General features: G+C 39.7%; 1 protein-coding gene across 2 annotated transcripts in view; it reads right to left on the bottom strand.

Moving 5' to 3' along the window:
* CAMK4 (calcium/calmodulin dependent protein kinase IV) overlaps window positions 1-25079 on the bottom strand; it is a 173725-nt gene that overhangs the window by 10608 nt on the left and 138038 nt on the right. For both annotated transcript variants that reach the window (XM_075272257.1, XM_075272258.1), the window contains 2 exons: window positions 17154-17228; window positions 3512-3587 (listed from right to left, as the gene is read on the bottom strand). In XM_075272257.1, coding sequence (XP_075128358.1) covers window positions 3512-3587; window positions 17154-17228 — 151 coding nt within the window. The remainder of the gene's footprint in view (window positions 1-3511; window positions 3588-17153; window positions 17229-25079) is intronic.

Genomic DNA, 25079 nt, shown 5'->3' with positions numbered 1-25079 from the left:
TGCGCTACTATGTGGTTGCAAGTGGTGGACAAGCATGTATTATGCTGCATTTATGTACAGTCAATGATCTTCAGCAGTCTCATTGTCAGAGGTATACAAGGGTATAATGTGTGAAGAGCTAGCATGAGAGGTGATATGTCACACGTAATAAGTCAGTAAGAATCTATGAAGAGTGCTACTCTGAAAATAAATAGATAATAATTCTCCCTATCTGTTCTCTCATAGCCTGGCAGGATTATCAGTGGACGGCAGCTTCCTTTAAGGACCTGAGTGCTTCTATTTAAAAAGAGACCACATGAGTGCGGCATGAAGCCATGTCACGTACATTATCCCTTATCTTCATTTCTAATACACTTCTTGTCTCGCTCTGACATGGTCCTAGTCTAAGACACAGTGCATACAGTGAAAAAAAACTAGGAATATTTGTAGGCCTCCATTTACCTGACAGAAACTGAATGAGCATGGGAGTCTATAGGTGATTGTGAGATTGTATGCCTATACATGTGGAAGAATTTAGCTGGGCAATATTCCCAAAGTATATGTCAGACTGCTCCAAAATTATGTGAACCGAGACTAATATCTATATGCTAGCAGGAGGACCCGGCTTTGTTTTGTGTAGTGGCCCCATAAGAATTGCCCAGTTTTGCACTGGTCTATTTTGTATGTCGTTTGTGTGTGTCCATAAGCATGACCTAATCATGTGTATCTCAGTTTGGATATCAGTGAAAAACCAGGGATCGGTTGTTATGAATACCTGGAGTAAAGCTGTGTGTAGGTGACCTTGTGTAACAGTGTCATCAATAGTATCCTGCCCCTTTAAAGCTGACCTACAGCAGTAAAGAAAAGTGGCTGGGTTGTTCTGGAAACCTGGAGTAAAGCTCTGATGTGTGATGGTGTGTTTTGAGCTGTGTATCTAATCCCCTGATGTGTGATACTGTGTACTGAGCTGTGTATCTAATCCTCCTATCTGTGATACTGTGTGCTGAGCTGTGTATCTAATCCTCCTATCTGTGATACTGTGTGCTGAGCTGTGTATCTAATCCTCTGATGTGTGATGGTGTATGCTGACCTGTGTATCTAACCTGTTTAACATTAAACTAGGGAAGATGGGGAGGGAAGTAAACTGTGGGAGCACCAGGAGGATGATATTATAATTTAGGGGTGACTGTAGGAACATTTTACTGTGTACAAGAGAAATGAATGGGAAAGGATGGAGTCAAAGTAGAAGTGGGCGGTGCTAAATTTGCCGCTGCCCTCAGTGTGTGCTGCACATTCTGTCACTACTTCTGTTCTTTGAAAGTTGGGAGGTATGGTATTGCTCTAATTCACTGTGTGGTAAACACAACAGCAGCAGCAATACATCTTTCTGTTTTAATATATTTTTTAATATTGAAGTAAAATATTGACATAGAGATGCAATATATAGTTAAGCTTACAAAAATAGTTCATAATCCAGAGTGTTAAATAGGTTCATGCACCTGTACTCGTAAATCCGTCTGTTTCCTTGATTTAAAATTACCTCTCAAAATCAAAATTTTCATGTCATTGGTGATATTATGATCTTCCTGGCAGCAATGGTTTGGCACGGGAAGGTCCATTCTTTGTTGTTTAATTGTATGGCTGTAACATCTCTGCCTGTTCAGGTCACTGCACCAACCTCTGCTCGCATGCTGCGGTGCAGGAGGCGGGTGTAGTTTGGTTCTTGGCTTCAAGTTCTTGGTTGCACTGTGTGAACACGGCTTTAGTTCTGTGATTGAATTTGCACCACACCCGTCTTCTGCTCTTGTTTGCCTCTGTTCATTAAGTGTTAATTCGTGTGATTGACAGCCTGCCTTCCTATCAACTCCAGGGCGGGTTCTTCCTCTCTATTTAATCTTGGCTCTCATTCACACCAGTGCTTGCTATTGCCTTGCATACTTGCTCCTTGCTATCACTATTTTTGCTTGCATTCTTATCCTTGACCTTTGGCTTTCCTCACTGACTATTCTTTGGACTCCGATTTGGCACTGCATTGCTCGACTGTTACTGACCCTTGGCTAGCTGACCTCTCTTTGTTGTTGTCCGTCTTGTCTGCGTTTTGTGTCTCACCTATACAGGAAGGGACTGTCTTCGTGGTTGCCGCCTATTACGTAGGATAGGGCCTGACAATAGGAAGGGTCAGTTGGGGGCTTCAGTTTAGGGCTCACTGTCTCTTGTGTCCCATCCCAGGGTTCAACAGCTACTGGGGAATTGCTGTCCTAGCAATTCCCTAACAATGGCGATGAGAATTAATTATCATTCTGAGCCTCTGGCTGGTCTCTCCAACATACAGATTTTCGGTGGAACATTTGGTGCACATTATCAAATAGTATATTTGATAATGTACACCAAATGTTCCACCGAAAATCTGTATGTTGGAGAAACCGGCCAGAGGCTCAGAATGAGAATTAATTGACATCGCCATACAATTAAGCAACAAAGAATGGACCTTCCCGTGCCAAAACATTTCTGCCAGGAAGATCATAATATCACCAATGACATGAAAATTTTGATTTTGAGAGGAAATTTTAAATCAAGGAAACAGAGAAGGATTTACGAGTACAGGTGCATGACCCTATTTAACACTCTGGATAACGGAATGAATGCATCACATGGGTTCATGTTATTCTATACAAATCACTGAACTAAGACAGCCATAAAGATAAAGAACCTGGGAACTGTGAATTGTTTATATTTATATGTATATAGTAATAAGCCTCTTCCCCCTCCCGAAATCCTATCCCTGTGTGTCCAGTTGTACATAAATATGCAGCCTTTAGAAAGTGTTTTTAGATATGTCTGAAGAAGAAGCCAAAAGCTTCGAAACGTCATATTCTGTCATCATTATGAGTTAGCCATTAAAAAAGGTATCACCTACTGAAGACTCGCAAGATTTTTGTTTTTTATATTTCATACCCACTGGCTAACACGGTACAAAAACAAACATTTTCCTTATAAAAAATAGTTCAGTCTAAGTTCACATCTGCAAGGAGGAATTTTCCCTCTGCCGGTTTCAGTATAAAACCGATGGAAACCCGGTAGACCCCATTATAGTCTTGATTCTTGATTGATTCTAATCGTATAGTAGTATGCATTATACCGTTATTGACTGCTTCATCTTTAGCGCACACATCTTTCTTCTGGCCTGCATATGAGGCTGAATGCTCTGACCTAGTGATACTATTTTTCTGAACATCCAAAGTATCAATATACTTTGCTGCTGAGCATAAATGCCTTTTAGGACTCTCTTATAACATGTCTAAAACCCCAGTTTGTACTACAAGAATATTGGGATTTAACCATATAATCCGTCCTGTATTCCCTACACTTACGTTCAAAAGTATTAAGAATGACCTCATCTCACCTTTATGTTGTCTAGTCTTAACATTCATCATAAATTCACAGAAAAATGATCTATGTTTTATTTGGTAAAATCATTTGGCAATATATAGTAGATATTAAGAGACCATATTAGTTGTTTGTAAGTACTTACAGTATATAGGTGATGATACCCACTGACCACATGTCCACTTCAGGCCCATAGGCACAACCCCTGAGAATTTCTGGAGCTGCAATAGAAGGGAAATAAATGATTAGATATATCAAACGATATCATTCATAATAATAGTCAATTTATCTGATTACTGTCATAAAAATCATATTTCATTGTGTCGGTGTAAAGAAAACCTCTTCTGTAAAATAAGTTAAATAGCCATTTTGTTTTCTATCATAACTAATTGAAACTGAGAGCAGGAAAACACATGGAGTAAGCCACGGAAAATGTGTGGAAGACCAGAATTATAGAATATGGGAGCACAACAGGGCCATGACCAGTATAATAGGAATCATTTAGGTCTTTGTGTTAAAAAATAAAACACCGCATCACCACATTTAACCCCTTAAGGATACAGGGTAGTTGGTACATTAATGCTTGGTGGCTTTTTTTACAGTCCTATGAAAAAGTTTGGGCACCCCTATTAATCTTAATCATTTTTAGTTCTAAATATTTTGGTGTTTATAACAGCCATTTCAGTTTGATATATCTAATAACTGATGGACACAGTAATATTTCAGGATTGAAATGAGGTTTATTGTACTAACAGAAAATGTGCAATATGCATTAAACCAAAATTTGACCGGTGCAAAAGTATGGGCACCTCAACAGAAAAGTGACATTAATATTTAGTAGATCCTCCTTTTGCAAAGATAACAGCCTCTAGTCGCTTCCTGTAGCTTTTAATCAGTTCCTGGATCCTGGATAAAGGTATTTTGGACAAACAATTCAAGTTCAGTTAAGTTAGATGGTCGCCGAGCATGGACAGCCCGCTTCAAATCATCCCACAGATGTTCAATGATATTCAGGTCTGGGGACTGGGATGGCCATTCCAGAACATTGTAATTGTTCCTCTGCATGAATGCCTGAGTTGATTTGGAGCGGTGTTTTGGATCATTGTCTTGCTGAAATATCCATCCCCGGCGTAACTTCAACTTCGTCACTGATACTTGAACATTATTCTCAAGAATCTGCTGATACTGAGTGGAATCCATGCGACTCTCAACTTTAACAAGATTCCCGATGCCGGCATTGGCCACACAGCCCCAAAGCATGATGGAACCTCCACCAAATTTTACAGTGGGTAGCATGTGTTTTTCTTGGAATGCTGTTTCTTTTTGGACGCCATGCATAACGCCTTTTTTTATAACCAAACAACTCAATTTTTGTTTCCAAAATGAAGCTGCCTTGTCCAAATGTGCTTTTTCATACCTCAGGCAACTCTATTTGTGGCGTACGTGCAGAAACGGCTTCTTTCTCATCACTCTCCCATACAGCTTCTATTTGTGCAAAGTGCGCTGTATAGTTGACCGATGCACAGTGACACCATCTGCAGCAAGATGATGCTGCAGCTCTTTGGAGGTGGTCTGTGGATTGTCCTTGACTGTTCTCACCATTCTTCTTCTCTGCCTTTCTGATATTTTTCTTGGCCTGCCACTTCTGGGCTTAACAAGAACTGTCCCTGTGGTCTTCCATTTCCTTACTATGTTCCTCACAGTGGAAACTGACAGGTTAAATCTCTGAGACAACTTTTTGTATCCTTCCCCTGAACAACTATGTTGAACAATCTTTGTTTTCAGATCATTTGAGAGTTGTTTTGAGTAGCCCATGATGCCACTCTTCAGAGGAGACTCAAATAGGAGATCAACTTGCAATTGGCCACCTTAAATACCTTTTCTTATGATTGGATACATCTGGCTATGAAGTTCAAAGCTCACTGAGGTTACAAAACCAATTTTGTGCTTCAGTAAGTCAGTAAAAAGTAGTTAGGAGAATTCAAATCAATAAAATGATAAGGGTGCCCATACTTTTGCACCGGTCAAATTTTGGTTTAATGCATATTGCACATTTTCTGTTAGTACAATAAACCTCATTTCAATCCTGAAATATTACTGTGTCCATCAGTTATTAGATATATCAAACTGAAATGGCTGTTGCAAACACCAAAATATTTAGAACAAAAAATGATTAAGATTAATAGGGGTGCCCAAACTTTTTCATAGGACTGTATATTTTTCCTCCGTCTTCCAAAATTCACAACTTTTTTTTTTTTTCTGTCGATATACTGTAGCTAAGTGAGGGCTTATTCTTTGCGTGACAAGTTGTACTTTCATTTGCCATCATTTGGGGAATAAATATAATGTTTTGATTAGCTTTCATTTACATTTTTGGGGGTACATATGAAATAATGCACAATTCTATCAGAATTTTTTAGCATTTTTCTTTTACGGCGTTTATATGACAGCTTTGTCCGGTGGATCATTACGATTACGGCAGTACCATATTTATGGGTTTTATTAGGTTTTACTGCTTTTACAAATAAAAGGTCACTTTTTGAAAATAAACAATTTTCCAGGAGTCATCGTATTCTGACCCCTATAACAATTTATAGGTGTCTCCATCAACAGTACTATAACTGTCAGGGCTTTTTATTTGCGGGGTAAATTTTTATTGGTACCAATGTTTGGTATGTATGACTTTCTGATCACTTTTTATTATAATTTTTTGAGGAAAGCAAAGCGACCAAAATGCGTTAAAGGGATCCTATCATACAAACACATTTTTTTCTTAGTAACACCTCCGAATAGCCTTAAGAAAGGCTATTCGTCTCCTACCTTTCGTTGTCTTCTCCATGCCACCGTTCCGTAGGAATCCCAGTTCTTGTCGGTGTGCAATTCAGTTCTCTCGCAGCACTGGGGGCGGGCCCACTAATTTGCATACCAAAACCAACCGGGATTCCTATGGAACGGTGGCGCGGAGAAGATAACGAAAGGTACCCTGTTTCCCCGAAAATAAGACAGTGTCTTATATTAAATTCTCTTCCGAAATATATGACCTGTCTTATTTTCGGGGGATGTCTTATGGAGCGGCTGGAGCGGGAGACAATCGGCAGTCATGCCGGCACTTCCTTAACGGAAGTGTCTTATTTTCAGGGGGGTGCCTTATATTAGGCAATTTAACAAAACCTCCCCCCATGCCCTACTTTTGGGGGATGTCTTATTTTAGGGGAAACAGGGTAGGAGACAAATAGCCTTTCTTAAGGCTAATCCGACGTGTTACTAAGAAAAAAATGTGTTTGTATGATAGGATCCCTTTAATTTGCACATTGCGGTATATTTCCTTTTTATGGCATTCACTGTATGGATTAAATAACACTATTCTTGCATGGTGGGGACTTATATGCATGTGGTGATACCTAAAGTGTTTATTTTTTTTTGTTTGCATTATATATTTTTTAAATATATGTTTTTTTTAAACTATTATTTAGATTGAATTCACTGACGGGTAATTTACTCAAATATTAACTTTGTCACAGAAAGAGTAAATTTAAAACATAACTTTTAATTTTTAAGATAAAAAACAAAAAAATAAATAAAATAAATAAATAAATTTTTTTCCACTTTTTACATGTTCCACAAGGGTACTTGAAGCCAAGATCAAAGATCCCTGCACAATGTACTGAAATACATAGTATTGCTTCACTTTGGGCAATTAGATATTGTCATCATCCCCATCAATGCTTGTTATTAGGGAAGAAATATCCCCCTATGTAACAGTTTACATTGCATTTCCAAATATGTGGCCACATTAAACATTTTTGCATTTTCAGCATGTGTTCCTCAGTTAAGATGGGGAGCTCTCTCTTCCAAGTGACTATTCCTCCTGAGGATATAATTTCCTCAAGTCCAGTTTTGGCAATAGAATAGATCATACTATCAAGCGACAGTCCCCTATTTTCATGCCCATACAGTATATGGCTCTCCTTTTTTGGCTCTATACAATATATGGCCGCCCTTTTTTTTCCCCAACATACTTTAGTTTATACCCCCTTTTGTTTTGGCCCCATACAGTATATAGCCACCTTTTTTGCCCCCCCTTACTATATTGCCCCCTTTTTTTCTTCCAATGTATATGGTATCCCTTTCTTCGCACCTACACAATGATATGTTGAGCTGCTACCTACTGGATTATGCCTACAGGTAACGTCTGATAATTTCCTAATCTCAACTGTCCATGCTCCTGTCCAGACTGCCTCCACTGCCACCTCCAGGGTACAGTACAGTACGTCCTGGCATTGTTCAGCGTTGTGACTTAAAAAGGACCTTTCACTATCTGGGGCACATGCGGGTTAATACATTGCTAGAAAGCCAACAGTGCTGTACTGTGAGAGTGGTTGTTGCTTACCGCCCAGCTCTCACTAGACGCAATAGACGCTGCTGTGAGGAAGGGTGTTCCTGACTGTCAGAAATGCCCTTCTGACAGTGAAGAGCTACGGTACCGGCACCAATAGCTCTTCACCGGGGACACAGAAAGGGAAAGCCAATGGTGCCCTGAATTCAGTGCATTGTCTGCTTTCTAGCGGTGTATTAAACCGCATGTACCCTAGATGGTGTAAGGTCCTCTTTCACATGCAGTGCTGCCTAGAGGCCAGCCTGGACAGAAGTGTGGATGGGTGAGTAAGTTATTGGCCCCAAACTGTTGCAATAATCCAATAGTAGTATCCAATTAAAAAAGAATTCCCCCTCCCCCGTCCACAATTTACGCCAGGAGTTACCACCTCAGACTATTGCCTTGGATGCCTAAAATTAATGAAAAACTATTGAAAAATGTTTTTTCCAATGACTTTTTATTGGTTTTGTTGTCTCCTGTGATATAATGTGACAATATGGCAGTTTAACCGATTGCAGAACTTGGGGTTAACTCTACTACATTTGTACGGCTACAATCTGTTTTGGTCTGCAGTGATCCGACTACAGGGCGCCATTTACTTATTTGCTCCTTCGTAAGAGGTGCAAACCAAAACTTTGTCAGCTTACAGTCACCAAAACTGTTTACAGTCTGTTGCTAAGGGGCATCTGAAATACTTTGCAATGCAAATCTCAGTGAAATGAACATTTTCCATTAAGATTTGTGTCTAACCCTGGAAAAAATATGAATATCTGATGGGCAAGACATTGTCATTTTAATGTGTCTGTAAGACAGAAGAGATGATCATTTGCAATGACCCTTTTAGCAGAGTTGTTACAAATTAAATAAACTCTGGCAGAAAAGGCAAAAAAATCAATATAATCCTTCTGGCCTCAGATGACTTCAAAGCCTCCTTATAAAACTAAGGGGATAAGTGATTAAAAACAAATTAGGATCAAAGACATAGTGGGAGACAACGGCGACATTAGATATATGTGCCATTAGCATTGTAGAGCTGGTAGCGGAGCTGCGCTAATACATTCAAGGAGATGAATATGTTACGGCAACGCTATTTATTTTACCTGTATACAATATAATACCGTAGATTTATAGCGCTGCTTAGTACAATAAATGAGCCATGTTATATTTATCAGATCAATTTGGATAATTCGATTTCAGCTAGAAATGGATGAATCACTAAAGTTTACCTTACATTTACCTATATTTAAAGCGCACCTGTCGCCTACACACATCAATCCCTGACAACCAGCTCGCACTGTATAAACCATGTACTCAGCAGGGAAGAGACATACCATCAAAATACTAGGCAACAAGAAACACAGCACAATGAAATGCAATGTAGCATTAGTCACACTGCTTACAGTAACAAGACTGAAGTGCATTAGGTGCAATACGGTATAAGTCACGCATAGCTTTACAATGGGCTGACAATAGACATATTTTAGAAATAATGTCCCAATGAGCAATGTTAACCAGAAAAGATAGATCTCCAAGTAAAAGGAGCCACATAACTACAAACAAGCATACAGACATAGTCAAGAGCATTGTGTTTCATTGCAAGACCAGGCAAAGGTAGAAATTTGAGCTCGGTGACTTGACAAAAGTAATTATAGAAATTTCCGTATCTCCACAACTTCAAACATTCACTAATGTACAAAGCAGAGACATCCAGTGAGCTCCATTTCTGCACCTTGCTTTATTGTCATGATCTATTCATCTTCTAAAAGCTATTTCAAGTAGGATAAGTTATCATTTTACAAAGCATATGTACCTATGTACAGTACAGACCAAAAGTTTGGACACACCTTCTCATTCAAACAGGTTCATGACTATGAAAATTGTAGATTCAAACTGAAGGCATCAAAACTATGAATTAACACAGGTGGAATTATATACTTAACAAAAAAGTGTGAAACAACTGAAAATATGTCCTATATTCTAGGTTCTTCACCTTTTGCTTTGATTACTGCTTTGCACACTCTTGGCATTCTCTTGATGAGCTTCAAGAGGTAGTCACAGGAAATGGTCTTCCAACAGTCTGGAAGGAGTTCCCAGAGATGCTTAGCACTTGTTGGCCCTTTTGCCTTCACTCTGCGGTCCAGCTCACCCTGAACCATCTCAATTGGGTTCAGGTTAGGTGACTGAGGAGGCCAGCACCCCATCACTATCCTGCTTGGTCAAATAGCCCTTACACAGTCTGGAGATGTGTTTGGGGTCATTGTCCTGCTGAAAAATAAATGATGGTACAACTAAACGCAAACCGGATGGAATAGCATGCCGCTGCAAGATGCTGTGGTAGCCATGCTGGTTCAGTATGCCTTCAATTTTGAATGTCCCCAACAGTTTCACCAGCAAAGCACCATCACACCTCCTCCTCCATGCTTCACGGTGGGAACCAGGCATGTAGAGTCCATCCGTTCACCTTTTCTGCGTTGCACAAAGACACGGTGGTTGGAACCAAAGATCTCAAATTTGGACTCATCAGACCAAAGCACAGATTTCCACTGCTCTAATGTCCATTCCTTATGTTTTTTAGCCCAAACAAGCCTCTTCTGCTTCTTGCCTGTCCTTAGCAGTGGTTTTCTAGCAGCTATTTTACCATGAAGGCCTGCTGCACAAAGTCTCCTCTTACCAGTTTTTGTAGAGATGTGTCTGCTGCTAGAACTCTGTGTGGCATTGACTTGGTCTATAATCTGAGCTGCTTTTAACCTGCGATTTCTGAGGCTGGTGACTCTGATGAACTTATCCTCCACAGCAGAGGTGACTCTTGGTCTTCCTTTCCTGGGGCGGTCCTCATGTGAGCCAGTTTCTTTGTAGCGCTTGATGGTTTTAGCAACTGCACTTGGGGACACTTTCAAAGTTTTCCCAATTTTTCGGACTGACTGACCTTCACTTCTTAAAGTAATGATGGCCACTTGTTTTTATTTATTTAGCTGCTTTTTTCTTGCCATAATACAAATTCTAACATTCTATTCAGTAGGACTTTCTGCTGTGTATCCACCTGACTTCTGCACAACACAACTGATGGTCCCAACCCCATTTATAAGGCAAGAAACCCCACTTATTAAACCTGACAGGGCACACCTGTGAAGTGAAAACCATTTCTGGTGACTACCTCTTGAAGCTCATCAAGAGAATGCCAAGAGTGTGCAAAGCAGGAATCAAAGCAAAAGGTGGCTACTTTAAAGAACCGAGAATATAAGACATATTTTCAGTTGTTTCACACTTTTTTGTTAAGTATATAATTCCATATGTGTTAATTCATAATTTTGATGCCTTCAGTATGAATCTACAATTTTCATAGTCATGAAAATACAGAAAACTCTTTGAATGAGAAGGTGTGTCCAAACTTTTGGTCTGTACTGTACTTATGTACTTATATCCATGCTGGAGGACAACCGTGATACCGTGATAGCACTGGGCAGTACTGTCAGTGACCGACTGGTTCAACCCGAGTGTGAGAAGGAGCGCTATCGGAGATCTTTCCTCCCCACTGTGGTCAGGTTGTATAATCACCCTCAAGCTAAGCAAAGATCTCTCCGCACAGAGAACTAAATGATCCTGAAGTCTTTCCTTTTCTTCCTAGTTGCTATGACTCCTAGTATCTTTTCTATCTGCTGTCCTGAGCTTGTATGTGTTCTTTCTTGTAATATATTACTGTATTATCCATGCTGCTGTAACACACTGGATTTCCCCATGGTGGGACTATTAATGGGTTGTTTTATCTTTTGTCTTATATACAAATATTTTTGGCTAGATCCATGGACAAGCAAGGCCATTTTTACTAATGGATGGCCTGTGTACACAGGATCTTTCTATACTGTCAGCCTGAGAGTCCATTATAATTTATTCTCTAGTTTTTCCCTATAAAATGTATATTGTATACCCTCCACAGTGAAGCTAAGATTTTACTGTAACTGGGCTCACTAAATACGCCATGAGCATTGTAATTACAAGTATTTTTTTCTCATTAGAAAAGCCACTTCTTTGTACAATACTGTATGTTCTGTTTAGTTTAACAAAGAGAATGAAATATTGAATTAGTAAGAACCTAACAAAATTATCGGGGCATTTGGTTTGACAGGAATAAATAATTCAGACCAGGAAACAGATGCGTAATAAGCAGCCGTGGCCTCACTTCTGCAGGAATATCAAGTCTGTTTGTCAGAAATTAGGCAGCGTGCAGAACAAAGTGAAATTCACCAAAGGACGGCTGTGTAATAACATCGACTAAAACTTGTTCTACTCGATTCATTGGTGTGAACAGACTTCATACTAACATGATACAAATATTACTAATGTACTTATACATTTGCTTTCATTAAATTAAAGGGATTCTATCATTAGAATCCCTTTTGAACTAAATACATGTCGGAATAGCCTTAAGAAAGGCTAGTCTTCCTCTTCCTTTATTATTCTGTTCCGCACCACTGTTCCAGTGTTATTTTGTTGTTTTCACTGTATGCAAATAAATCTTAAGAAAGCACAGGGAGCGTCCCCTGTGCTGTACAAAGACTCTCCAGTGACACCCTCCATCTTCTTCTCCCGACTACCTCTTCACCGTGTAATCAGCCGCCACTTCAGCTGGCAGAGCTGACTGCGCATGTCAGTTCGGCCATTTTCCTGTGGCAGAACAGATGCTCGTGTAAGAGGCCACAGGAAAATGGCCGAACGGACATGCGCAGTTGGTTGTCAGCTGAAAACACGGTCAATGACATGGTGGTCGGGAGAAGAAGATGTAGGTGTCGCTTGAGAGTCTTCGGTCACCACAAGGGATGCCCCCTGTGCTTTCTGAAGACTCATTTCCATACAATGAAAAAACAAAATAACACCAGAACAGCAGTGCGGATCAGAATAATAAAGGTAGGTAGCCTTTCTTAAGGCTATTCTGATGTGGTCTTAGTTCAAAATGGGATTCTAATGATAGTGTAAAGTCTCTACCTGTTCAGGTCTCTGCACCACCCTCCGTATGCATGCTGCAGCGCAGGAGGCGGGCTCATTTTGATTCTTTGCTTAGAGTTTTTCATTGCACTTTGTGAATACTGCTCTATTATCTCTCCTCTGTAATTGAATTCCCACCACACCCATCTCCTGCACCTTATTCCTCTCTGATCATCAAATGGTTAATTCTAGTCTGGCCTGTGTGATTGACAGCCTGTCTACCAGTCAAGCCTAGGGCGGGTCTTTGGCTTCCTATATACAAGCCATTAGCCCACACAGCCATGTTGGCTATTGAGACTCTGTCCTGTGACTTTGTCCCTGCTAAGCTCCTCTTCTGCTTCTATTTTGCTTACCTCTGACCACTGGCTTCCCTTGTGACTATTCTTTTGGATTCCGATTCTGGACTGTGTTGCTCGACTGTTACCGTATCCATGGCTAGCTGACCTCCCTTTGTTGTTGTTTGTCTTGTAGGGGTCTGTGTTGTCACTTATATAGGAAGAGCCCATCGACCGGTTGCCACTATTGCTTAGGATAGGATCGGTAAACAGGAAGGGACAGCGGGGGGGTTTAAGCTTAGGGTTCACCGTCCCTTGTGCCCCTCCCCCCAGGACTCATCAGCAGTTACTGGGAAATTGCTGCTCTAGCAATTCCCTTACAGATAGAATCCTTTAAAGGTATGTAGTAAGAGCAAGCTTCAAAGGTTATCCAGGATAAAAAAAAAAATTATATTAGGCCAGGGAATGTGAAAAAAATAAAAAAAGCATACTCACCTGTCCCAGATGTCTCCCGGTCTGGTCCTGCTGTTTTGTTTTGCCAGAAGGCCAAGCAGGGTGGACAGGAGAGTATGTAAAAAAAAAAAAAATATGTCCTGGACAAGGACAACCCCTTTAACACCAGGACCAAGCATATTGGATTGTAATGGTACTCTAGCTTTACAGTACTCAGGTCTTAGGTCAAAATCTTTTTATTAAGAACTCTAAAAAAATATATACTAACTCCTAGTGTGTGGGGACATTTGACAGTGAGAAACTCAGACAGGGAACTAAAATGAACCATTACCAATCTACTAGTGCCACATAAGTAGGGGTAATACACAATACATGCAGTGAACTTAAGGATATATACACATACAATAATTCCCTACAGTATGTTAAGAGTTCCACTATCTAATGTGGTTTTATTTTTTGAAAGCTCTCAGTAACAGGAATATCACTATAACAATACACAGAGCTTCAGAGATTTCTTATCTACCTGCTGCTGCTATTGTATCAAAACCTGATAGTAGTATGCTTATAGTATGTGAACGTGAACTAAGCTCTAAGGGAGTGTTCATACTACCGTTGGTGACCGTCAGCAGTGTCCGTAGCCATTGCCCATTACAAGATTTTAGCAACAGATATTAGCTGAACCATCAAAGATCCATTAAAATTTCCATTCACTTCAATGGGATTTTATCTTGTGTCTGTTACTGTCCGTTAGTGTCCATTTGCGCCCATTTACACCCAATCTGTCAGTGTCAGGGACAGGGCCTTGGTGGTCCCCTCTCCGGTAACTGAGTGACTATGGCTGGCCAAATTCAAAGACTAAATGCTAGCATTGAAGAACTCACACCACACAACAAGCGTTGGTACAAGCTCCTCTCAACCACAGCAGTGCACACAAAGAGACCTTTATTGAACATGTGCAGGTTTTTTATATCCAATTACAGGAAGTAAACAACAGCAAGCTCTGTCATGAGTCTGATTGGTTGGACAGGGTATCCGCCTCCTGTGACATCATCTCTAGGGTACAACCTCCGTGATAGCAGTGACCTCCTGCGACGCCCCTTCCTGTGATGTCACTTTGTGTGGAAGTGCCAGGCCCTCCCATCTCCCATGGGAAACCCTGTGGAGTCTCCTTGTTCCACATGGTCACGCCTACTCCTGAGCACAGCAACCAAGCATAGGGGCCATCTTGTTATGTAATATCATATTCAGTTTCAAACTTAAGCAATTGTACTGCATTTAGTATTAAGGGTAACAATGTTTTTGTGATTCATATATTTACAACCTTCACATCAGAAGTCCTTTTTTTTTCCAGCGGACCAACTATCCTACATGTAGGACTTTTGTATCCGTTTGAAAAAACGGACGGCAAGTGTCTGTTATTTTTTTGAAGTTTTTTTCATCAGTCTATGGGCAAAAGACATTTAATGGACAGTAACTGATGGCTATCAGTTACTGTCCGTTATTTTGTGTCCGTTTTTTCTACACATGCTTAGGGGGCGTTCACACTACCGTCAGTGTCCGACAGGCAGTGTCCGCTCCTAGTGTCCGTTCACAATCTCACATGGACATTAGCAACGGACACTAGCTGTGTCCGTGACACTTTTCATTCATTTAAATGGCGATCGGGTGCGTTCTTTTGCACTCCGTGCCCTTCCTTCACTGTCCGCTTGTAAAGATGTCCGACTTTTCAAGAGGACAGAAAAAAACTACATGTCGGGGTTTTTTGTTTTTTTTTAAATGGACACCTTCATAATGGAATTCAATGGTAGTGTGAACCCAACCTTACTAAGGTATAACTGAAGTATGCACTGTATATATTTATGACAGCACTTTGTAAAGTTGGAAGGTATGTAATGTAGATACCCAAAATGTAATAGAGAAAACCAGGACAAAGCAAAGGTAATGATGTACATTGGGCAAAATTACCTACATAAACAAGGTATCAGCAGAAAAAACGTCTCTGTTCACTCAACGTTCATGGAGCTTGCTACACATTAGAGCTATGAAACTCTCTTGACTTATATGCTTGGGTTCCCCTAGGCTTTGGTTGCAAAAAAAGTTGACCTTTTGCTACTTGTTTGGTTAATATAAGTATATTTTAACTGTATTTCAAAAAGCATGGAATACAAAAAACTAATTATCTATCTATCTATCTATCTATCTATCTATCTATCTATCTATCTAGTTTTGTAATGGCAGTCAATAGCAGATGTATGCAGTTGAGAGGGTATATAACTGGTATATCAAGGGCATATATTCAACGGCACACTGAGATATGAGAAGTCACAGAAGAGACTTTCGACTTGACAAAATGGAGACTTTGCATGCCCTCTAACAAGATCTGTGTATAGTACTGCAATTCTTGTAATTTTATGTAAAACAAATACCAAGAGAAAAGTGAATCTTCTCTTTATTTTTTCTTTCTCCTCATAATAATATTCATGGGTGGGTTGTAAATGTTGACCTTTCAGTTCCGGACAGATCTGCATAGCCGCATTTGCTATTATTTGTATATATTCAGTAGACTATTACTAGTCTCTCCCATCTGTTACAGCAAAATCCTGAGAGCAAACTCTGAGAGATTATCAGCAGAAACGTATATAGTGGGCACAGGAGAAAGGAATAAATTGTATCTATTGTAATAATTCAGCTTCTTAATAAGCGTGGTAGATCCAGAATAATTTAATATCACAGGCTGATTAAATAACTGTAAGCTTTGATGAGTTATGAATCTCAATTAAAAATAGGCCCAGAGCAATTTCAGATATTACATTATTTTGTTTTAGGATTATTATGATTCATGAATCAAAAATGTCTATAAATGTGTCCCTATAGTCTGATTGGTTGCCATGGGCAAGAAGGACACTTTCTGCAGAAAAAAAACTTTTGATGAATGAGTCAAACTATATCAGAACAAAGAAATTATAGCAACGTATGACACAGTTCAGCTTGTTTAATCTTACACGTAGGGATCATATGCCCCTGGAATATTACAACAGCATTCTGTTAGCCATATACAGCAGTAGATGGTCTTTTATCTTTGTCTTTCCAAGCACAATATTAGTGGCCATAGAAAATGGAACATCCAGTTTGCAATCCAATTTCCATATGCCTTGTAGGTTCAGAATAAGAGGCCTGCTACAAATCTTAAGTATAGGAAGCTCATGGCAAACCCATTCTGTAGTAGACAGATGATGGAGTTGGTTCTGCAGCAGTGTTTGATGCCAGGGGCGTAACTACTGTGGTAGCAGTGATAGCGACTGCCACAGGGCCTGGGACATTAGCGGGCTCATCGGGCCCCTGATGGGGTTCTGTTTTGTTTATTTTTTGTTAGGCTGTTACCCATACAGGCCCCTGAGTATAATGGTCAGAGGGCTAGAAGAGGTGAGGTACCATGAAAAATTATGTTATTTACCTCTCCTGGGCTCCGTAAGGCTTCAGGCCTACTTGGTGACGTCCCAGACGTCACATGGGCTGGGCTTGCATCTTTATGCGTCACAAATGTTATGTCAAATGTTCGCCTTGGGGTCCATCATTCCTAGTTACGCTACTGTTTGATGGCATATCTATTAGATATTCATCTTTCACTGTCATAGAGCTTTAGACCACTATTCCTTGTTACAATAGAAATGTAAGCACACATAGTGAAAACATATTTAGCTCACCACAATAGCCTGGGGTTCCACACACGGTCTTCATTGTCACTTGGTCATCCACAATTTTTGAAAGTCCAAAGTCAGCTGGGAAATAAAGATAAGTCAAGATTACCTCCATGTGTTGTTTCTTATATTTCAATATTAGGAGCTCATATCTATAACTCAGCGTTTACAGTGACTAAAACTATCAAAGCTAGCCAATGGTAGCTAAGGTTCCGCCTTTTGGTTTCTATTATAAATCCAAGCCATGTCACAGTGCCAGATCCACCTAAACTAATAGAAACTAATAGACCTTACTGGACTATAATGGAATCCAGGGGGTTCCACCCCGTACGTCTAAAGCCCAGGAGACTATTGAAGACAGGCGAGACATGCATGCACAGGACTCGGCTATCCATTTTAGTCCAATAAACTGTTAAAACTTCAATCTTCAATGCACTGCAATGTGCTGCAAAAAAAAAAAAAAAAAAATGTTCGGAAAAGAGCCCTGTTTTCAAGATTGCTAGACCTCTTAGTGGTAGGACCCATAGCACTGAGACCCACAGCGATTAGACACTCAAGCTTTAATCTATGGCTTTATATACATGATAAATCTCTAATAGTATTTATATTGCATATAACCATCTTACGCTAGGTTCACACCTGCGTTTGGGGTCTCCGTTCTATGGTTTCCGTCTTCTGCATGCCAGAAGACGGAAACCATAGACCGGGTCCGGCCGTGAGCGGCGGTGAGCGTTTTAGGCTCTCCGCCGCGAAACCGGATTTTTTTATCCGGACACAGAGTACTGCATGTCCGACTCTGTGTCCGGATTATAAAACCCGGTTTCGCGGCGGAGAGCGCAAAACGCTCACCGCCGCTCACAGCCGGACATCTCTCTCACCCATTCAAATGAATGGGTGAGAAAGTCTCCTGCAGGTTTCCGTATCCTGCCTGTGTTTTAGGCAGGAAACGGAAACCTAAGTACGGAGTGCCGGGCCGCAGATGTGAATGAGCCCTTACTGGTAACAGTCTAGTGTCTTGATCAGCTGCCAATGGATGACTAATGCAGGAACTTTCTATAGTCTGGCACGAGTCAGAAACCCAGCCATGATTTCTTTTAGTGTGGTTAGATTATCTTTTTTTGCATGCTGGAGTTCCTGCATTTATGGTTATTTATGTCAAAACAAAAGACTAAAATGGTCACTACTAAAATGGTTAGAGAAAATCTTCAAAATTTAGCAAAATATAGTATAAAATATAGTGGCAAAAATATTTAACTTTCTAATATATCTTAATAAGGAGATCAGTTTCCTTCACCACTTATTTTCTTTTTCTCCTGCTTCTTATTGTCAGTCTGGCTGATTTGTTTACATTATATTCCACTTTGTATTCCGCCTCTCACATACAACATTATGGAGGAGGAAGGGGATGAGTAAGATTCTCCTGTCTGCTGGTTAATTGATTTATTTCCTCATTCTGTGTACTAACAGCCTCTTATCTACAACCTAGCAGTGTTTTAAAAAAGAGTGTAACAGCAGCAATCATAAGAGTGTATTTTCTATCCCTCTCCTCACTTTATAGACTGATAAGGAGATAATAGCTGCCTAAAGAGTGAAGAAGAAAACATATTTCTTTTATAAGATATATTACAAAGTTTTAACCTGAAGCATTAATTTATGAAAAGTTGTTTACATCTGGAGATACCCATAGATTGTCTACAAATTTAAATACAGAGGGGAAACCACTTTAAGGATTAATATTCTAGCTGCAATACATGGACCTATAGCATGCTACGGGATTGACGTCCAGGTGTATCTGCACGTTGTGACCATTAAACAATGTGGCAACTGAATCCAGGCTGTAAAACCACAACAAATAGTGAATACATAAGCATAATCCTATGATGGTAATATTACAAGACTGTTCATATTATTAGCAGATTGAAAATGTCACCCACCACAGGATGTACAGCTGCTTATGTCCCTGCCATCACTTCCTGACTAGGCACAAAGCCAACATCGACTGTATCTCTTAATGTTATTGACAATCATTGTTTAGACTTATGTCAATCATGGAATGACTTACATAAGGTGATTGAATAGATTAATGCAAAATGTTTGCAAATTCAGAATCTATTTCAATTATTGATGGAAAAATATATGGACAGGCAAAACTGAATTAAATCTGCAAGGAAAATTAATTGTACTGTAGTATGTGATATCAAATTCAGAAATTGTATGATGATGCCAAGTCTGTTAAAAAACCTACAAAAAAGCAATAAATGCAATCTGTGTTCTCATAAATGAACTATTGTACACAGTTGTATCTGCTTCAGCCATTTATTACAGTGATACAGATATGACGTAATATTATCATTTCTCTAGCAGCAGACGCCTGTAATTATACATATTTCCTGTTCTGTAGAAATATAATACTTTGACAATCTCATCCAGGTCAACTTTCAGAAAATATCTTACAACATGTACAGAGAAATTTATTAAAAAAAAAAAAAAAAGTGCAAAGTTTGGTAGACCCAAATACCAAATTCGCTTTAATGGCATTAACCAAATGCCAATTGGCTTTGAATATCAGTCACCCCCTTAACAAGATCTATTTTCATAAACAAAAGAGTCTGGTTAAGGAGATGGTCTTCTCAAAGATGTCATCTTTTTCTAACAAGAATAGTTGAGGACACCGAAAATGGAGGACCTGGAAAAATGGGCTTAATTGTACTATTTTGCACCAGTTTTGTTTTTTTTTAATAAATCTTGATAATGATATCTGAATTCCCTTCCGTTGGCTGGTACACATTTAACATATCTCAGGCTTGGACACAAAGAGTTACATGTTTTAAGATGCTTACAAAAATTTGGTATTGGAAGGTTGATCATATGTATTGTGTAGATATGTTTAGATGAGACACCACAATGGGGCTTCAATGATGTTTAATTTTTTGCAAGTCAAAATCATTTTCATTATGATGATAATATTCATTATCTTCATTGGAAATTACTGGTTTGTTAATTTACACCCAATTAACTTTAGAATTAGTCTGTACTGATTAAATTCCATCCAAAAATATAGCATGTACAGTGAAGGAAACAATTATTTGATCCCTTGCTGATCTTGTAAGTTTTCCCACTGACAAAGACATGAACAGTTTATAATTTTAAGGGTAGGTTAATTTTAACAGTAAGAGATAGAATATCAAAAATAAAATCCAGAAAATCACATTGTATACATTTTATAAATGTATTTGCATTTTGCACAGAGAAATAAGTATTTGATCCCTCTGGCAAACAAGTCTTAATATTTGTTGGCAAAACCCTTGTTGGTGCGCACAGCAGTCTGAGATCTTTTTGTAGTTGATGGAGAGGTTTGCGCACATGTCAGGAGGAATTCCGGGTCACTCCTCTTTGCAGATCATCTCTAAATCATTAAGATTTGAGGCTGTCACTTGGCAACTCAGAGCTTCAGCTCCCTCCATAAGTTTTCTATGGGATAAAAGTCTGGAGACTGGCTAGGCCAATTGTGACCTTATATACATTAGGTTAAAATTGTCCTAATCTGTCAATGCGGAAAGATGAAGTGATACGGTAATATGTATGGCTGCAGCCAAAAAGAATGATCGGATATGCTGGATATGAAACATTGCTATTCTTTCAGATAAGATAAGAAATGTATTGCCTTCAGTGCCTTGGCTGAGAATAGTATGGGAATGCTCATATGGCAGAAATCGAAGAGGAATTTGAGGCAGACTTCTGCTTCAACTTCCTCTTCCATGTGTACCCCTCCAGCAGAGCCTTGGCTTTCATGCCGCAGCACTTACCCACTGATTAGGCTCACATGAAAGTGCCCAATTAGCGGAGTGACCCCGCAAGTCGAGTTCTGCAGTGGAATCAGCAACAGAGTCTACAACAATATGGAGCAGGATGCTTATTTTTTCAGCGTAATTGTATCTCTGTCTCCTGTTGTATACGAGAGGCAGAATCAGACGGGAATTTGGTGCTAATATTGAGATGGAATTTACCTCTAAATCTGTCCAAAATTCCTCCATTCTACAACACATCTCAGCTATATAACATGTACGGCAAGCTTTACCCCATCTAGCTAGGTATCATATTCATGTGGACCCATGTAATGTTAGACACATTCTAAGTTTTGAGCCAGGCAGTGAAAATGTATATATGGAAATTATATTCTAACTTTGGTGAAGTGCCACACACTGTATTTAACTAGCTTCTATTTTACTGTGAGCTCTTCCCTCAAGAGCACAGGGGTGGCATGAGGAGGCGTTTGATGGATACTGAGAGCTTGTGCATTCTGCAGTCTCAGCTTAATCAATGAAAAGAATTGGAGACGTGAGAGGCTCTTGAAAGGAGTAGGCAGCAAATATCTTTAAAATGAACTTTTAGAGAAATTTCAGATGTATACAAAGATGAGATGAGAGTGGGAGAAACTGTGCAGACTTTTTACGTATAAGAGATTTATTTTTATATCTTCAAATTTTCTTCTAAAATTGTAGTTGTGATGAGTGCAACTAAAGTTATAGCTGTTGGACTGCTTACATTTGGGCTATCTCAGTGCTGTGCTCTCTAAATTTGGTATAATAGGTAAAGCCCTGAATATTATTATGGCCTTATAGTTATACTCCTTTGCTTTTGTGTTAGCATCAATATATCAAATCAAATCAAACAAGCTGTATTGGCACGTCCGAATAGATATTTGGCATTGCCAAAGTTAGTAAAGTGGGGGGGGGGGATTTGGAGTCGGGGGGGGGGGGATGTGGTGAGTGGTGGGTATGGGGGGTTGGGGTTGTTGATTTGGGGTATAACAGTCTGTGGAGTCTCATCTTCCTCTTGTTTGGTGACAGCTGGACACGTACTGGGCAGCGATCTCCACAGTGGCCTCTTCTTCTCCCAGTAGGATGTAGAGTTTCCTCTTCTCGTCTGCAGATATGAAGTCTGGGATGTGGGCAGAGAGTCTTTGGTAGTAGACGGCCCTCACAGCTGAGTATTTGGTGCAGTGTAGCAGGAAGTGGGTCTCGTCTTCTAGGGCCCCCTGATCACAGTGCTGGCACAGTCTGTTCTCCCGTGGCTTGTATGTTTGCCTGTGTCGCCCCGTCTCCATCTCAAGGTTGTGGGCGCTCAGTCTGTACCGGATCAGGGTCTGTCTGTGTTTGGGGTGGCGTATTCTCTCCAGGTAGGTGGCCATGGTGTAGTCCCTTTGTAGGGATTGGTACATGGTGAGTTTCTTGGAGTTATTTATTTCGTCTCTCCATTCTTCTCTGTTTGCCTCTGTGGTCGCCTTTATTTTGGCCTTGGTTATCATCTGTTGGTGTTTTTGGTTTGGTGGTTGGCTGTTGTTTGGTTGGGGGGTGTCTGGTTTGCTCAGGTGGTTTAGCCATGCTTGGTGGTGGTAGGAGGCATCAATATATCAATCCACAACCATTATCATTACAAAATGCATCCAATAGTGTTGCCCACTCTCCCCTCTTATTTTCACCATTGTCATGGAACCCCTGGCTTAAATAATCTGTTCTTCTTTGTCTGTACGTGGCATTACAATGGGTGGCACAGAGCACAAAACAGCCCTATTTACCGACAATGTCCATATTGCACTATTGTTGCCTTTGACATTCCTGGCTCATATAGTTCAGATATTGGTTAGTTTAGTCATATTTCATACTGCAAATTAAGCATCTCCAGTCTCAGATTTGAGTTTATGCTACCTCCTGATATTCATTCCAAATTGCAGCAGGTCTACTCATTTGCTTACAACTCACTTACCCTGCTTCCCAGCTATAGTAGATTTTTTAAACTATGGCCTGTTATTTAGCAACACTGCAAAAGATTTGGAGTTTGAAATCTCTTGAATAGGTACAAAGCACCAATAAAATGTTGATTATCCCTAAAATACTATATTTTTTGGAAGCTCCCCATACCTCTCAGTGGAGTACTTGAACAAACTCAGGAAATTATGGTACTTCTAATATATACATGGCAACCCAAATGAGCCAGATGACCGGGTTTTCCACATGTTGCATCCTATTACCGTTCTTCTATTTTTCACCAAATAATACAGTACCTGGAAAGTCCGGGGACTTAGTGCAATTGCTATATTCGAAGTTGGAAAGGAATTTTTCCTTTGACAGGACCATTGGCATCGGTCTTTTGTTTGTTTTTTTTTGTCTATATCTGGATTAACTTGGTAGGTTTATTGGCTAGACTTGATGGACTTATCCAACTTTATCTACTGGATAAAGGACTTCTACCTATATGCATTTCTCTTGAGGTTACTATGAAATTGTTTCTTGATTTGGATCGCTCCATTTGGATAACCTAGAGCATTCGTAAAACGTCAGACATTTGTAGGGTCGGCTTTCCTTGAGCTTTTACAGAGATGTTGGCAAAATTCAATACACCAAATGCTGATTTCTGTAAGTACCTTAGGATGGGACATTTTATAATGTAGCACACCCCTAAGTCTCAGCTACCTAATGACTTTAGAAGACTGAAAAAGGAGTCTCTAGAGCATATCTAGCTATTTCCAACCTATTAAATGTACTGCATCTAAATTGTTTAGCTCATTGGCAAAGAGACTTGGGTTCGCCAGTTGACTCTTCTGTGTGAGAGAGTATTCTATGAGTTTGTTTATGCTAGCGAAAAAGCCATCAAAAGCAGTTGACCATTTTGAAGCCTTGAGGAAAATGCTTTAGCCTGGGTCCTAATAACTTAATTTAGGTGTATTAAGGTCAGTGTTCAGGGCCACATATAGGGACAGATTCAGGGAGAGGTAATTAGGGTCTGTAGGATCCTTATTTTTACAGATGTGGCAGCACAGATACCCCCTTAAATGGGTATGCTGACTGAAATGTTAAGGAGTTATTATATTGTAGTGTTTTTTATATTTCACATGATATCTACATCATCTGCATCATGCATTTGAGTTCTGTGAATTTTCATACACTGATGCAGCTGAATGTGATAGAGCCTTCACTTGCACCATCTCACACAGAATTATGGAATAATAGACATTGTAAAGATAATGTTCCTGTCATCTAGGAAAACTGTGCATCTAGCAACAACCTTTCAGAAAAGACTTTCTAGCTTGGCTTATATCCCAAGTCATGTCACAAAGTTTTCTTGAATATCAGGCATGACATGTAGGGAGCTACCTTCCAAATGGTGGCACTAGAGGAACAATTTTTCTTTTTTAAACTTAGAAAGGTAATTTCCATGCTCATATGTAAGACTTCTATCGAGTAGCACCACTTATCTGGAATGCAATCAGATTAACTCCCAATTTCTACAGCTTCAAGCGCAAACTAAGGACACATCTTTTTAGACAGGCCTATCACAATTCTTAATGTAAACCCTTCTGTACCATACGTAGAAGCCATAAAATGAACCCTTTATTGTTAAAGCTTCCCCATTACCCCACACAATATGATGCCATTTCAGACTAACTTTATATGTCCAGGCACAATATGCACATTAAAAGACACAGGTGATGGCTCATACAGTTTTATGTTTGTGTAATGACAGTCACCTCTATTACAAAACTGTCTGACCATTGTATAAGCAATGCTATCTCTGATGCCGCCCCTGCTACCTCTTGTGTCACACCCTCTACCGCATAGATTGTAAGCTCTTGCGAGCAGGGCCCTCAGTCCCATTGTGTGAAGTGACTATTTCTTTGTAATGTATCTTTTTGTCTGTACTTGAACCCTACAAATTTAACAGTGCTGCGGAATATGTTGGCGCTATATAAATAAAATGTATCATTATTAATAATTATCAATAATTATCAATAATAATAACTAATAATAACTAATAATGATCAATAATAATTAATAATTTGCATACCTTTTCCCAGAATTTTTAGGAGAGTAACTATAGCTCGTAAATCTCCCTAAGCTGACATGGTGGCCTCTTCAATGAGACAAAGCACAT

The sequence above is a fragment of the Leptodactylus fuscus genome, chromosome 1 (assembly GCF_031893055.1).
Source record: "Leptodactylus fuscus isolate aLepFus1 chromosome 1, aLepFus1.hap2, whole genome shotgun sequence".
Classification (NCBI taxonomy): Eukaryota; Metazoa; Chordata; class Amphibia; order Anura; family Leptodactylidae; genus Leptodactylus; species Leptodactylus fuscus.
This window is presented reverse-complemented; position numbering and strand designations above follow the sequence as displayed.